The 16,291-nt window shown below is 28.2% G+C and overlaps 3 protein-coding genes and 1 long non-coding RNA gene across 6 annotated transcripts; 2 read left to right on the forward strand and 2 right to left on the reverse strand.

The window, feature by feature from the left end:
* Positions 1-845: 845 nt before the first annotated feature.
* Positions 846-3,114, reverse strand: LOC145963379 (uncharacterized). Of its 2 annotated transcripts, none has more exons than XR_014436148.1 (4): positions 2,884-3,114; positions 1,542-1,639; positions 1,236-1,459; positions 846-1,091 (listed from the first exon to the last, which is right to left on the reverse strand). It is a non-coding gene; the product is annotated as an uncharacterized LOC145963379 (long non-coding RNA). The 2 variants fall into 2 exon arrangements; XR_014436149.1 differs by having other exon boundaries at positions 846-1,094.
* A 3,875-nt stretch (positions 3,115-6,989) lies between these two features.
* Positions 6,990-9,114, forward strand: LOC145963096 (mitochondrial 2-oxoglutarate/malate carrier protein). Its single transcript, XM_083084751.1, has 6 exons — positions 6,990-7,442; positions 7,567-7,782; positions 7,972-8,108; positions 8,223-8,393; positions 8,607-8,706; positions 8,793-9,114. Exons 1-6 carry the CDS (start codon positions 7,357-7,359, stop codon positions 8,980-8,982), a joined length of 900 nt encoding a protein of 299 aa, XP_082940877.1. The 5' UTR covers positions 6,990-7,356; the 3' UTR covers positions 8,983-9,114.
* Positions 9,056-10,867, reverse strand: LOC145963097 (mitochondrial 2-oxoglutarate/malate carrier protein). Its single transcript, XM_083084752.1, has 6 exons — positions 10,787-10,867; positions 10,427-10,636; positions 10,097-10,230; positions 9,806-9,976; positions 9,492-9,591; positions 9,056-9,428 (listed from the first exon to the last, which is right to left on the reverse strand). The coding sequence occupies exons 1-6, from the start codon at positions 10,852-10,854 to the stop codon at positions 9,230-9,232; spliced, it is 882 nt and encodes a 293-aa protein (XP_082940878.1). The 5' UTR covers positions 10,855-10,867; the 3' UTR covers positions 9,056-9,229.
* A 1,006-nt stretch (positions 10,868-11,873) lies between these two features.
* LOC145963519 (dymeclin) lies at positions 11,874-15,716 on the forward strand. Of its 2 annotated transcripts, none has more exons than XM_083085564.1 (12): positions 11,874-11,969; positions 12,575-12,877; positions 13,012-13,215; positions 13,311-13,555; positions 13,625-13,840; positions 13,976-14,157; positions 14,239-14,364; positions 14,440-14,553; positions 14,646-14,873; positions 14,958-15,140; positions 15,260-15,376; positions 15,463-15,716. In XM_083085564.1, exons 2-12 carry the CDS (start codon positions 12,591-12,593, stop codon positions 15,628-15,630), a joined length of 2,070 nt encoding a protein of 689 aa, XP_082941690.1. In that variant the 5' UTR covers positions 11,874-11,969; positions 12,575-12,590; the 3' UTR covers positions 15,631-15,716. The 2 variants fall into 2 exon arrangements, with proteins under 2 accessions (XP_082941690.1, XP_082941691.1); XM_083085565.1 differs by lacking the exon at positions 11,874-11,969 and adding an exon at positions 12,014-12,102.
* Positions 15,717-16,291: the final 575 nt, after the last annotated feature.

The raw sequence follows: 16,291 nt of genomic DNA on the forward strand, positions 1-16,291 counted from the left end.
ATGTGTGTGTGTGTGTGTGTGTGTGTGTGTGTGTGTGTGTGTGTGTGTGTGTGTGTGTGTGAGTTTAACGCCTAGAATATATTTTTATTTCTCTATATTTATGTTTAAATTTTATACATTGGTACATTCAAAACAATTGGTAATCGCTCAAATAATTTAATTGAATGTCGACTTTATTCGAATTGTAGAAACTATCCAAATCTAAAACTCAAACATCTCCAATTAAAATAGTTCAAAAATCTGTATCTAACTTCAGATTCGAGTAAAATATGAGAGAATTTTATTAAAGATTATATATGTATGTATTACTACTAAAATATTTCTCTAAATTCTTACAATTAGATTATTAATTATGTTACACATCATTATTATTTTTATCTGTAATTGTTTTGTAATCCGATAAAAACTATTAAATTGATTCAGAAAAATATATTATGATAATATGATAGAAAAATACATTGTGATTATTCGCCTTGTTCATATTCTCCCGAAATTTTAATCCTATATTTCGCATTGCAATAAATAAAGGTGTAGAATATTAAAAAATAATAATTCAATATCTTATTGTGAGACGATGAGATTCTAAGTTATAATTTCTTAATCAGATATACATTGGATTACATAAGTTCTAGATACATGCTGTAACAAAATCTTATTTATTCATTTCTTTTACAGAGAGAGAGAAAGAGAGAGAGAGAGAGAGAGAGGGAGGGAGAGTTATATAGATTATTTTATTAATTACAGATCAGATAATATGTGAAAATATTGTTTATTATCAACACATCTATCGTGAACTTACAATATATTGTATTTGATTATATATTATGTGATATTATATTATTCAACACATTAAGAAAAAATGAAAGTTTAAAATGTTTAATATTTAAAATGTTTAAAAATGTTTTACTAATATTTATGCAATTGCGGATAAATAGAGAAAAATTCTATTTTAAAAAATTATATACATATAATATAAAATACAAAATAATATAAATAATATAAAATACAAAATAATATAAATAATATAAAATACAAAATAATATAATAATAATAATAATAATAATGTAAAAATATCGTTTGTGATGCCGTTTCTACTGAAACAGAAAAATACACAAGCATTAGTAGTAAATTTATTCCACACATTAATACTTCAAACATTATTAGAAAATTTATTTCATATATTTCAAACATTGCTAGAGAATTTAATATAATTATAAATTAAAAAAGAGACTTACAATTACCACGGTTCTTCCTCTTGTATTTCATCGTAGGGTTCAATTCCAAATAATTTTCTAAGAGAAAAAATATCGTCGTAATATCCCAACACATTACGATCGCGCTCCTCCTCCGTATCGGCCCATAAGTTTTCTATTTGCCACCTTTCGTAACATCGTCCGATGCGTACCCAGTTTCGATGGGCAATGTTCATAAATCCCTCAATTCTTATATCTCTCACGAACTGAAAAAATACATAATTACTACAATGCACAATATATTACACAAGAATGCATATTAAAAAACTACTGATCTCTAATACATACGCCAGTACTTGGGAAAGCCGCGTGTATATATTGGTGATAATAGTTCAGAGTATATACAGTCATACCCGCATATGCCATTTTCTTGGAACTTTGATGCACTAGAAAAATTTATAACTTTATTACTTACATAATTATTATTTTTTTCAACTTTATCTTTAATTTTTCATACTTGTTAATATTTAAAAATATTAGAAATGATTCGAGATCTATTAAATTATGATTAGGAGATAATCTCTTAATCATAATATACAAATGAATAATCGACAGATTTTTGAATAGATTGTAAATGATTCATAAATGAAAAATAATATTTAAAATATAAAGACTTTATACTTTTACTTAGGTATAATTTACAAAAGATAGGACTAGAATAACAATTGTTGTTTCAATTGATTTCCAAGACCGTAAAATGCTTTCAGCCATAAATAAACTATAATCTTTCATTGTCGATTATTTATCCATTTTTCAAATTTTAATTTAAATTTTTCTATTCAGAGACTGTAATAACTAATGTTAACAATTATTCTATAATTTTTGAAAGGTAATTCAAAGTAAAAATGACAAGATGTTAAAGTTATTAAATTTTATGTATATAATTAGATTTGATTCTACTATGCGCGAGACATGCATAGCGATTCGATTTTGCTTATCCATGATAATAATTAGAAGAATATTTGATGACGGTATAATTTTTGAGTTATAATACGAATGTAACTAACAATAAGCCATGTACTTAATTAATTTTTTCCTGATTATGTTGCATGATTGTCATGTGTCTAAATATATAATACGTAATTTTATAAAGCTTGAAAAATGATTCACAAAATCAATATTGTCTCCAATAATAAATGCAATATTATAATTATAAACTGAAAAAAATTGTAACTGCCGGTAGAAAAATAATCAGAATATTGAAACAGTTCTATCAGTTTTCAATTGATCAAATTTTGTATTAGTAACTGTTTTAACATGCTAATTTTTTAAGAGTGATAAAAACTATAGTTATTATTTCAGATTAGTTAAGTACGTAATATATCTAAGATATGTAACATATAAAATTAGTAAGTCATAAAATTTAAAAAATGATTCAAAGTCAATATTGCTCCTGATAATAAATATAATGAATACGTGATGTTTAATATATGATCTTTTAATATGATTAATTTTAATATGATTAATTTTTAATGTCTGATATTTTTAATATATGTTTAATTTTTTAATATATGATATTTTTTAAATTTTTGTTATTTATTATATAATAAAAATTAAAAACTAAATGTCACTGATTGCGCTTATGTATTATTTTATAATAATGCATAATATGATAATAAATAATACATACACAATATTTTTTCCTTCTTCAATATTTTTGTACAACACTCGTTACACACTCACGTAAAATGTTTTAAATATGACTAACAGGTTACTAAGCACCCAGATATATATATATATAGTAGTAGTATATATTTATTTACAGTATTTCCCCCAAGGGGGATTACACTCTCTATACATGGCGCTTTTCTCAAGGAGCGTTCCCGAACCTTCGACTCTTCTTATCTCAACTTACTTACTATTTCCGCTATTCCTTATAAACTAACTATATATATATATATATATATATATATATATATATATATATATATATACATGTGTTTCCACCTCCATTCTTCAGCTTCTTTATTTCATTGGTCAGAGATAATTATTAATGGCTCAGTGGAATTCGAAATTTTAAATAAAAAGAATTTCAAACTATGAATCATAAAAAAAACAAAGAATAGAATAGCAGGTCAATTTTTGACAAAGATTTTTAGTCTCTTGTCCTTCCTAACAAGGTTTAGCTTAAAAAAAAAAATAAAAAAATTGAAAAGAAAAGAAAGAATTGAAAATAAAACCATTTGAAAGAGAAAGTCGAATTATTAAAGAGAAAGTAATTAAGATATACTAATGGATTAAATATTAAATAGATTATAACAAATTATGTGATAGATTGTAGATGATATGTGATAGTATTCTAATATATTTTATAAGAAACTACTAAGATAGTGATAGAATTCTTTTTTTATTGTTTGTTAAGTAACAATAGGGCCTTTTAAAGGGATATTCCAGTACAAAAGTTCGAGAAAATCGACTTATTCTTTTTTGCATTTCTTTTAAACACTATAGCTTTGAAAATATAATTGTTTGTAAAAGCATTTGTTTGAATTTGTAAAATTAATGGATTTAGAGTGATTTAAATGAGATAACGCATGGTATGTCATAGTGTACAATAAATAGTATTGTTATATCTAGTATAATACATCCACGTAAATTATTTAAATATCGGCCTTCTGTGACATTTAAGATCAATACATTTGATGGTATGTAGTAATACATATTTTTTTTTAATTTTCATTTCATTAAGTGAAATTGTAAGGAATGAAGACACGATATTAATTAAACTGATGCTACAATACATACCATAAAATGTATCTGAGAATGGTAAATTTTATGATATTATTTCAAAATTTTATGTCCAAAGTGTCAGTTCAATGCTGATTCGGCATCTGAGCGGTAAAGAGTTGAATTGTGAAAGATTGAATTAAAGATCGAGAGATTTTCTTGCAATATCGACTTTTTAAGTGTTTCGTCTCTAAGATTAATTTTCTCTAAATTGATTGTAAGTTTTTGATTATTATTGGTAATAAATATAATACAAATTTATGAGTGGCAGAATATCTAGTAAAATTTAAAACTTTGGATTAAAGATATCTATTTACGAGATACTTTCACAAAAGTCAGTGCGTCGACAAAGTCTCTCCGGACCCACGCACAATATAGAAAATATCAGGAATAGAAATAAATAATATTAAATATTTGAAGAGCAATTTCCTATTCTTAATATTTTTTAACATTTATTTCTATTTTTAATGTTTTTTACGTGATATTTAGTTTTCATTTCAATGTATAATTAACTAAATATGTAATGTGTAAGATACTTCATAAGTTTAAAAAATGTTTCAAATTGCCTCTGATAATAAGTGCAATCAGTGATATTTAGTTTTTAATTTTTATTACGTGATATTTTATTGTGTGATAAATAATAAAAATTAAAAATATATATTAAAAACTAAACATATATTAAAAATATCAGACATTAATCATATTTTAAAATATCATATATTAAATATCACTTATTAATCATGCAACATAATCAGGAAATAATTAATTAAGTACATGGATTATTGTTAGTTATATTCGTATTATAACTTAAAAATTATACCGTCATCAAATATTCTTCTAATTATTATCATGGATAAGCAAAAATCGAATCATTATCGCATGTCTCGCGCATAGTAGAATCAAATCTAATTATATACATAAAATTTAATAACTTTAACATCTTGTCATTTTTACTTTGAATTACCTTTTAGAAATTATAGAATAATTGTTAACATTAATTATTACAGTTTCTGAATAGAAAAATTTAAATTAAAATTTGAAAAATGTGGATAAATAATAGACAATAAAAGATTATAGTTTATTTATTATGGAAGCATTTTACGGTCTTGGAAATCAATTGAAACAACAATTGTCATTTTAGTCCTATCTTTTGACTTGTAAATTATAAATAAAAGTATAAAGTCTTTATATTTTAAATATTATTTTTCATTTATAAAATCATTTACAACCTATTCAAAAATCTGTCGAACATTCATTTGTATATTATGATTAAGAGATTATAATTTAATAAATCTCGAGTCATTTTTAATATTTTTAAATATTAACAAGTATGAAAAATTAAAGATAAAGTTGAAAAAAATAATAATTATGTAAGTAATAAAGTTATAAATTTTTGTAGTGCATCAAAGCAGTTCCAAAAAAATGGCGTATGCGGGTATGACTGTATATACTTAACTATTACCACCAATATATACACGTGGCTTTCCCAAGTACTGGCGTATGTATTAGAGATCAGTGGTTTTTTAATATGCATTCTTGTGTAATATATTGTGTATTGTAGTAATTATGTATTTTTTCAGTGCGTGAGAGATATAAGAATTGAGGGATTTATGAACATTGCCCATCGAAACTGGGTACGCATCGGACGATGCTACGAAAGATGGCAATTAGAAAATTTATGGGCTGATACGGAGGAGGAGCGCGATCGTAATATGTTGGGATATTACGAGGATATTTTTTTTCTTAGAAAATTGTTTGAATTTGGAAGATAGGGATCCAGTAAAGCTAGGGATGTATGTAGGAGAAGGTCAGACGTGTCTATACACCCATTTGGTCAACGAGGGACAGAATCCATCCGTAGCAACGGCATCGACGTATATCCTATGAAGAGAGCATTCACACACTCTTCAGCCCAACGAATCATTGCTAGAAAACAATATTCGTGGACTAGAAAAATATGTGAGGTGCAAATGGCTGAATCGAGAATCGAACCCGAATCTTTCGCTTTCCGGGCAACTACTCTAGATTACTGAGCTATTCACACCTCACACCTAATGCTGCTCTTTAACACAGTGATATGCGATCTCTAGAGCGATGTTGGCATCTCGATGGATGCAATGCCGATTGCCGCTGAGGAGACTTTGAAAGGTCGCTCGCTGACCAAATAAGTGCCGGTAGAGGTATTAACGTGCACTGCATGCTGGCCTTCCGTAAGAAACGGCACTCTCTAAAAGTGAATCAGTGTATTATCACTGTAATCAGTGCTGTACTTATAACTAAATAAATTTACTAATAATGTTTGAAGGAGTAATGTGTAGAATAAATTTACTAATGTTTATGTATTTTTCTGTTTCAGTAGGAACGGCATTAAAGGGCATTTTTACATTAATGTTATTATTATACAGGGTTTGTCAAAAGTGTGGAAACCCCTAAATATCTCACAAACGGTGCATTTTAGAAAAAAATGTTTCAGGCAAGAGTTGTTTGGTTTCAAAGGGGCCATAAGACGGTACTATTGGTTTGACCTTGAAGAGTCATTTGAAGGTCACGTGAAGGTCACTTCAATTTTTTTAAATGGAACACCCTATATATTTTTGCACACTCTTGTAGCTTATCTCGAGAGCTTTCCAAAACACTATAATTAAGTACCTTTTCGTTAAGTACTTTTTGAGTTATGAGGCTTGAAATAATTTCTTAATTTTACATAAACCGTAAAATATCTTGTAAAATATTCATTTTTCGATTATCTTACCTAAATACTTTTGCGTACAAAATAATGAGAGGAATCAATTGGTGTAAAGAAAACACATAGTTGTTTTTAAGAAAAAATATGGAATTGTTAATTGCAAATTACATATATATATATATATGTACAGATCTGATATGTTTTTAACGCATACAACTTCGATTAACATTCTTTCTAATGTATCTATAGTGTGATAAGTGAAATATTTGCTATTTATATATACCAAATTTTAATTTTAATTTTTTTTTCACGGCTGGATAAGAATAAATAAACAGAAAGGCGTATATTCCCTCTCCTTCAATTGTGCGAGAGAGAAAGAAATCCGACCGCTGTCTCTTTCTAATGTTTAAGACAGTCTTTTGTATAGGGGGATGCGCAATCTATTTCTTTAAGTCTATGTATGAAACTCATTATCTTTTATTCAAATATGTTTAGCAGGTTAAGTTTCTTAAGCATTGAACATTTTATAAAGATTTTCATATACATGTATTTTAAAATGAGATGCGATTCAAATGAGAGAAAAATAGTTTAGAGTTATCTTAAAGAGAAGAAAATCAAATTATTTTTATATCAAACATATTTATAAAAATACATTTATTTCATTAAACGTGCATTAATAAGCTATTGACAATGTCAGAGAAAGACAGAGAATCGAAAGAAAAAAGGACACAACCTATTCCACCAATAATTAATTTTTTATTAGCTGGACTTTCTGGGTAATATTGTTAAAATAATAAAATATAGCGTTTTAAGTTGAATTAAATATTTGTTTTTAGGTAATATTATTTAATTAATGAAATATAACGCGCGCATTTTACTAAAGATCTGCTTTTATCTTAGAATGGGAGGAACTTGCGTGGTTCATCCAATGGATGTGATCAAGAACAGAATGCAAGTGCACAAGGGGAAAGCATCAATTTTCAACATAATTAGTACAACATATAGCAAAGAAGGTATTACTTCGTTTTACAGCGGTTTGACAGCTGGTCTCGTGAGACAAGCCACATACACGACTGTGCGACTCGGGATTTACAATCAATTGCAAGATTTTTGGAGGTAAATCTAAATGTCATCGCAATCAAATAAAAAAATGTCAGGAAAAGTATATAATAAAAGTTCAATAACGCGAAAATCGAAACTAACTTAATTACATAATTCAAATAATGGTATAATTGAAGTCAACACAGTTGCAATATGTGACTATAATTTTAGAAAAGAAGTTGATTTTATTTGATGTGCACTTAGACAAACATATATCGATCGTCCCAATTTTATTACTTTGATGCTTATGGCTGGGACCGCTGGTGCCATGGGAGCTTTTGTTGGAACACCAGCCGACGTTGCTCTCGTAAGAATGACAATAGATGGTAGATTACCAGTAGGTAATGATAAATTTTTAAACTAATTTTTATATTAATATTAGAGAAAATTCTTTCCTAAGAAAATTATTTAACGTTTTAATGCTCAAATTAAATCTAATGTGTTTGAATATTTAGATCAACGAAGAAATTACAAGAATGTATTCGATGCGTTTATCAGAATCGCTAAAGAAGAAGGAGTATTTACTCTTTGGAGAGGAAGCATAGCTACAATAGGAAGGGCTATTGTCGTTAACGTTTCGCAACTGGCAACTTACAGCCAAGCAAAGCATTTGATAGCCTCACGAAGTATAAATCAGTTTTTAATATCTTGCAATTCGTACTTTTTTCAATGCTTCGATTTCTTGAATATCAAATATACATATAATATATGTATTAATCTAAGCTTTTTTTTTTAAGAAATGCTATAAAAGAATCTCAGAAATGTTTTTAAACATTTTTTAAACATTATTTACATCTTTTTATAATTCACGGAAAATAATTTGCCGATGACTTTTATAGTGAATATGAAGGAAGGTATAGCCTTGCATTTTGGTGCATCGATGATATCAGGATTTCTCACGGCTTTCAATTCAATGCCCTTTGATGTCACGAAAACCAGGTTATCACATTTAATATTTTTCATTTTTTTAATAATAAGTTAATTAGTTTTAGAAGAATTTAATTATCCTTATTTTACATCTACAGGATACAAAACATGAAGGGCATCGAAAAACCTCCTGGCATGATCGCAGTTATGATGTCAATAGCAAAAAACGAAGGGATAGGATCTCTCTGGAAAGGTTTCTGGCCAACTTACTGTAGGATAGGTCCGCATACAGTACTAACTCTTATTATTAATGAACAATTGATGAATTTGTATAGAACATATTTTTAGTAATAATCAAAAGTGTGCAAATTAACATTTGCACGTTTATATTTTTATATACATTTAAAATTATAAATGTATCATGTACGAACAATTTAAAATTAAATTTTATACGTCGAAATAATATCCTTAAATAATGACAAGTTTCTGTTATTTTATTTTAATCATATTCTATAGAAAGAAAGGGGGAGAGAGAGAGAAAGAGAGAGCACATAATTTTAAGGCTGATATTGACAGTCACACATAAGTTCCATTATTACGACATCGGAAAAAATGTGAAATACATTTGATGAAGTTGATCAGCGCACACCATGGTAATTACAGTGTTAGGTGCTGCTCTAGAATAATATGGAATAAAACCATGCCACAACGATATTATACCTTCTGTCTTGATAATATTAACGATCATAGCTATGATATTAGGTGATTTCGTGGACTGTCTCCAATTTTGAATCCTACAAGAACATGTATTTAAAGATCTAAGTCAAATATTCTGCATTAGAATTTTATCATTTTACCTAGTTTTAGCAACGTCCACCGGAATCGAGGCAAAGCATGTAATTACACTGGACATCAAAGCAGCGGCAAATTGCAATGATATACCGTTTTGGATGTATCCTATCTTATTAAAAATATTTATACAGATTATTATTTACAACAGATAATAAAATATAGAAAATATTTACAACAGATTATTATTAAATCTCTAATTAAAATCATTGCAGTAAATCATTATTACTCTTATCACTATTAATCGTATATTTTTTTTATCGTTATATTTTTTTCTTGAGAATATATATTAAAATAGTATAACATTGTAAATTTTAATAACCTGTGTCTTGTAACATCATCTTCGCTCTAGTATATGTACCTAATTGTGCTCCATTAACAATCGCTGCTCTGCCCATCGTCGGCACTGCTCCTCTCCACAATCCAGTAAATCCTTCGGTTTTCCATATGTCGAAAATGCCACTAATGGCATTCTTATAATTCTTTCGTTTTTCTAAATATTAACTTTCATATCAAAAATGTGTAAGCGTTTAAGACGCTTTATTGTCTTAAATTTAAATCATGTCAAAAAAAAAGTCGTTATAGACTAAGGGAAAGGAGAAATCAAGATAACCTGCGGGCAAATTTATATCAGCTACCGTGCGTATCAATATCAAATCCGTGGGAGTACCTATAAAAGAGCCCATCACGCCGGCTATCATCCCGAGACTAATCATCGTCACATAATTTAAATAGCCAAAATGTTGCCTAGAAGAAAGGAACTTAGTCGACATTTTAGATATAGACAATAAATATCAAATCAATCAATTTATATATGATATATCCAATGTGATTTAGCTCTACGAATTACGATCAATTTTTTATAATATAATATAGTATAATATAATTATACAATTTATAGTATAATATAATTATACAATAATTATACAATAATTGCCATTACTCTCCGATATCCAGCAACGTGGTATAAATTCCAAGCCTGCTGGTAGTATAAGTCAGTTGACGAAGAATGGCTGCGCTTAATCCTGTATAAAAACCACGAAATCCATTCGTGCTAAATGTTTGTAATGCTGTTTCGCGTAAAGAATCACGCGATACTTGCATGCGTATTTTAAGGACATCCATAGGATGTGTTGCGATCTGAGCTGTCACTCTGTCATTAATAAAATAAATTTGTCATTAATCACGAAAATATTTATTCTAAGTATTTGCATATTGAATGATTTTGATAATTAGAAAAAAAATAATGATTTTTATTATCACAATAATATGAGATAAATATGAGATGTACGATATTTTTTACCCCGATATGCCACCTATTACAAAATTGGCAAATATCGGCACTTTGGCGTCTTGAATCGACACTGACATTGATGCATTCTCTTTTGCTAGCTTAAGATCTCTTGTAATATCATCTTTAATAATAATTTTTAAGATGTCATAAATGTCATAATATGATAATTTTTAACTTGCTATTACATTTTCATATCTCTCTTGAATATAGTATTATATCGATAAAACTCTTAAAAAGGCATGTGTTAAATCGATATATTAGCTTTCACCATTGCTATCTGAATTATTTAATTTATATAAAGCTATCACCATTGCTATCTGAATAGATAGACGGAGCATTAATTATTGATTAAGACGAGGCGATGTCAATGGCTTTCATTGACAAAAAATAAAATAAATGATAATATTAAACTAATTCTCAAAATATGTATTAGTCATTCAACATTATTTCATTGAATCAAAATTATTTTAATTAATTTTATTATGTAAAGCTATTCATTTATTTTATTATGTAAATTATTTTACTTTATTATACTAAATTATTTTATTTTATTATATTATAGTTATTTAGTAAATTATTTTATTTTATTGTACTAAATTATTTTATTTTATTATATTATAGTTATTTTGTTTTATGTAAAGAACATTTTTGACGTGTTTAAATATAGTATTTTTAGAATCAAGAAAAACTTTTCTTTAAATTTTTCCAAAAATTAAAATAAAAATTAGTTTCATATATCTTTTTAAAATAAAATACTTTTTGATGAGATAATTTTTGATAAGATATTTTTGTAATTCTTTTATTTAAATAATATTTTAAATAAAGACGCATGCAATTTTTTATAATTCCTATAATTATGCTAAGAAAATTTCATTCACGAACATTCACGTCTCACGCTTGGTTACAAAGTTGATTAAAGCATTCAATTACTTTTGATACAATTCATACAATGGGATCGATTTATCAATGACTGACTATATCTAGTGAGAAATAGAAATAACATTTATTAAATGTCCATTAGACGTGGACGCATGCTTAGTATATCCCCTCTCCCCTCCATTGACAACTTATCCCTTCCACATACACAATGTGCTGTTGCGTCTGCAATCTGGCATCTTTGATCACTGATGGAACTTTTCTCTATCCATGCATTATATGCGAGAATCGACTGATTATTAGTATCCGTAATTTTGTAAGTGTACTTTATTTTAGCAGTTGAATCGAGCACGAATATCTCGAGTGATAGAATTACAGTGCGAATAACCGCTTAAATAAGGAGTGATCGGTGATTTTATCGAACCATCCTCGATACATGACGTGCGAAGGTTATTAACGCGTTTGATCTGTCACGACGTTTACGTAGATTCTCGTTGGCCAAATAATATCCCATTGTTGTAGTGGAAAAATAACGTTGAAATATGATTGTGCATTGCATCATTAGAATATATGGGTTAATTGCGCGCGATTATTCCTGTCAATTCGCTCTAAGCTGCTGTCAAACTGAACTGTCAACGTGTTTTGATTGTATTGTTTTTAGAAATAAATTTACGTTTATTTATGTTTATGCTATGTAAATACAGTATACAATGTAAAAAATCTTTCAAATTCAACAGAATGTTGAAGATTAATTATTTGATATAATATTATGCTTTATTATTATCTCTTATACATAAACATATTATGTATACATATAAATATTACATGCATCTAATTAAAAAATGATACAAGTTTGTAGAAAAAGGAATGTTTATTCGAGATATGTCAGATACCAACAGCCGTTGCTTTTATCATTTTCAGAAGATCAGTAGAAGCAATGGGTACGACACCGAGTCGCTATGAAGATCTCTCCAAGAATGTATACCTGGAAAGATTCTGCGGAAAGCAAAGCATACTTGCAAACGATCCATTCTGGAACACATTCTTATCTTACAACATGCGGCCACCTGTTACAAGAAACGATCAAATCGAACTCGATTCAAGATTAGATTTATCATTGCAACAATTGCTTGTAAATAACTTGATTACTGGTAACTTTGGTACTCTGATACAGGTAGCTCTTATTCGCATCAATGAACTGTTAGCACCTGTCCAAAATCAAAAGTAAGCCTCTGTTGCTTTGTTATGTTATTTAATTAATTATGCTAAATTTATATGGAAAGTTTTTATTTTGTCTGTAAGAAGATATGATTGTCCTAAATTGTATAAATTTGAAAATTATATTTGTACCGTTACAGTATAATATCAACCTGGCAAACATACAACGCACTATTTGCTGTGAGATGTATTTTGAAATACTTTATCGAGACAGTTGGTGAGGAAGAGATGCTAAAACACATTGAAGCACCGCAAACAACTTCAGCAAATGAAGCACTGTCTTCTTTTAGGTTGGAAGAACTTTTTGATGCATTGATGGAACTTATCATAGATGTACCTTTATGGTAAGCGAAGACATATATACTTACACATACATTTTCAAAAATATTTAAAATACATACTATACATGGATATATTATAATCAGCATCCTTTTTGCAGTGAATTTACATATGTTGTTCATTTGGAAGCAATTAATTGTCTACTTGTATTGCTTTCGGTACAATTATTTTCTCAAACTGCAGCGGAATATAGTACTGTATATAGGATAGCGATGCATGCACATTCGAGTCAACAAGCACCTGCTGTGGTGTGTGTACTGTTGCACAATTTCATACAACAGGCACAAGCTCCTCCAGGACTGCTGACGCAGCAACCTGGGGGCAGTATTGTATTCAGTATAGCTGGTAAATATGACAATATCACGAAACGCGGATGATCTGTCTTATAAGCGTTAATATAAAGCATTATTTCAGCCGGATTGTGGAACGTAATAAAAATGGGCATTGGTAGTGCTTCGAAAAATATACAGGTTGCGCATAATGGCACTGCTGAAGACGAAGAAAAAAAGCGTGATACGGAAACTCCACTCGCTAGTCAGTCTCTATTACTTTTATTGATTCTGACAAATCATTGTACTGCTATGCACAATCCATACAGAAATGCGCTCTTCTCCTTTATAGATATGCAAGGTGTGATGAATGCATTAGGCTAATCTAATTTAATTATATAATTATTCCAATTACAATTTCTTGATATCACGATTATTGGAGATATGTATTACTACATTTGATTATTTTAAATGATAAAAGTATTCTTTTATGCAGAGGATCAACCTACATCACAAACGAAAACAACCGAGATCTTCAAATTTAATCTAAATAAATTATATAGCACTATTTGTAAAATACCAAATACGGATGAAATTACGCTTCTGCTCTACATGCTGCTACATAGGAATTCGAGCGTGAAGCAGGATATAATGAAAAGGCCTGATATACAATTATTGGCAAGTGAAAAGCTTATTTTTTCCTTGGAATAATTACATCTAATGATTAATGATCTCTCATGTTAAAATATTTATTTATAGGTAACTCCAATATTACAAATATTATATCATGCACCAAATAATACGTCACATCATATTTATATGTCTCTTATCATTCTCCTAATTTTGAGCGAAGATGAAACGTTTAACAAACGGATACATGAAATTGTAAGTATTGTAATAATTTTTATAATTGTAATGATTAAGATAACGATTGATTGATTTGATATTATTTTGCCCAAGATGCTCAAAGGTGTAACATGGTACACTGAGAGGTCCATAAGTGAAATTTCATTAGGTGGTCTTTTAATTCTTGTTGTAATCCGCACAATACAATATAATATGTTTAAAATGAGAGTAAGTATACGACATCCTCTTTATTTTTTCATTATATATTGATTTAAAATTATACATCTATAAATTATGATCATTTTTTTAATCATTATTAGGATAAATATCTTCATACAAACTGTCTAGCAGCTTTGGCAAACATGTCTGCCCAGTTCACATCCTTACATCCTTATGTTAGTCAGAGATTGTTGAGTCTATTTGAAACTCTTGCAAAAAAGCACGCGCGGTTAGAAGCAAAAATTCGAGCGCAAGCGCAGCTAATAACTTCATCCGACAATACCATTAGTGTAACTGTTAATGGAAATGCCATCACAAACACAGATTTGGTAGATATATATAAGATACATTTAGTTGATATGTAAAGATACATATAAATCAGTCAATATTATTAATTAAAATATGTACCGTAGATTCAAGACTTGACTATACTTGAGGAGGTTCTACGGATGGTATTAGAAATTATAAATAGTTGTTTAACTCACAGGCTCGCGTACAATCCAAACTTAATTTACACTCTTTTATATAAAAAAGACGTTTTTCAACCATTTAGAATGCACACTGCTTTCCAAGATATTGTGCAAAATATTGATTCGGTAAATTTTAAATTACAACTGATATTATAACATATTATAATTTATTATAATTTGCACATAGATATTTGAGTATATTATAAATTTAGATCAATGTAATAATCGATATATCTGATTTTTAGGTGATTAACTTCTTTTCTTATAAATTGGAGCAAAAAGATCAGTCGCACCTGGGTGTTAGTCAAGTATTGGCTACTATACAGCAAGGAACTTTAGAATGGCCCCGAGATCGTTTAAGAGTATGTAGATTGTTAAAGGAATTATTATGCCATTTATTTATAAACTATAAAGATTTTAATCCTATTCTTTATATTATTGTTTACAGAAATTTCCAGAATTGAAGTTTAAATATGTGGAAGAGGAACAACCAGAAGAATTCTTTATTCCTTATGTGTGGAGCGTCGTTTGTCAAGGAGCGTTATTGCATTGGAGCGCAGAAAACATAAAATTGTTTTCTCATAACAACAGCGAAACAACAATCATTGTTTGCTGATATTGAGAAGAGGGGTGCATCCTACTATAAATATTCGAAATGATAATGGTAGGATAATAATATATAAAATAAGTTTGTAATAAAAATTATTGAAAGAAAAAGCATAAATATTTTCCTTTCTGCAATGAAAAATGGAAAAAGGACTGAAAAAGGCGAAGTGTAAACAGTGCAAAAAAAATATAATATATCATAGATATCAAAGATAAGTATTGCACGAAGGAGAACATCCCTTATAATCAGGATGTTATCCGAAATGGAATCTTTTTGATTATATATCACTATGTTCTCTTGTATATTAGTATTTTAATATTTATTATGAAGTAACAAAAGAACACAAATGAAAATACATAAATTATTACTTTCTCATTTCCATGTTATACATTATCTGACAAGATATAAGAAACGGATATAAAATTCATACAAGTAATTTTACATTTTTGAAAATTAGATTAGAAAATTAATCTTTCTACCATTTTGTGTTATGAATATATAAATAATATAATACATACATACATACAGAATGTATAAAATGTCAGAAATTAATGCAGTTAAAAAGAAATAAGTGCATGTAGGCGGGATTGATTAGTTATTACAGTATTTTGGGTTACGGATATTATTATGGAAAATAATAAAAACAATAGAATTTTCTTGTTTTATTAAA

Source organism: Camponotus vicinus, unplaced genomic scaffold (genome assembly GCF_025532165.1).
Source record: "Camponotus vicinus isolate PSW18456_S1 unplaced genomic scaffold, iyCamVici1.0 SCAF_12, whole genome shotgun sequence".
In the NCBI taxonomy this organism is placed as follows: Eukaryota; Metazoa; Arthropoda; class Insecta; order Hymenoptera; family Formicidae; genus Camponotus; species Camponotus vicinus.

What these genes read in the sequence shown, in the direction of transcription:
- LOC145963096 (XM_083084751.1), top strand. Translation starts at nt 7,357, where the DNA reads ATGTCAGAGAAAGACAGAGAATCGAAAGAAAAAAGGACACAACCTATT. An exon ending in GCATTTGATAGCCTCACGAA is followed by an intron (nt 8,394 to 8,606) that starts GTATAAATCAGT and finishes TGACTTTTATAG; the next exon opens with TGAATATGAAGGAAGGTATA. An exon ending in TTTGATGTCACGAAAACCAG is followed by an intron (nt 8,707 to 8,792) that starts GTTATCACATTT and finishes TTACATCTACAG; the next exon opens with GATACAAAACATGAAGGGCA.
- LOC145963097 (XM_083084752.1), bottom strand. Translation starts at nt 10,854, where the DNA reads ATGTCAGTGTCGATTCAAGACGCCAAAGTGCCGATATTTGCCAATTTT. An exon ending in ACGTTGCTGGATATCGGAGA is followed by an intron (nt 10,231 to 10,426) that starts GTAATGGCAATT and finishes CCTTTCTTCTAG; the next exon opens with GCAACATTTTGGCTATTTAA. An exon ending in GATGATGTTACAAGACACAG is followed by an intron (nt 9,592 to 9,805) that starts GTTATTAAAATT and finishes TTAATAAGATAG; the next exon opens with GATACATCCAAAACGGTATA.
- LOC145963519 (XM_083085564.1), top strand. Translation starts at nt 12,591, where the DNA reads ATGGGTACGACACCGAGTCGCTATGAAGATCTCTCCAAGAATGTATAC. An exon ending in GGCCTGATATACAATTATTG is followed by an intron (nt 14,158 to 14,238) that starts GCAAGTGAAAAG and finishes ATTTATTTATAG; the next exon opens with GTAACTCCAATATTACAAAT. An exon ending in ATAATATGTTTAAAATGAGA is followed by an intron (nt 14,554 to 14,645) that starts GTAAGTATACGA and finishes AATCATTATTAG; the next exon opens with GATAAATATCTTCATACAAA.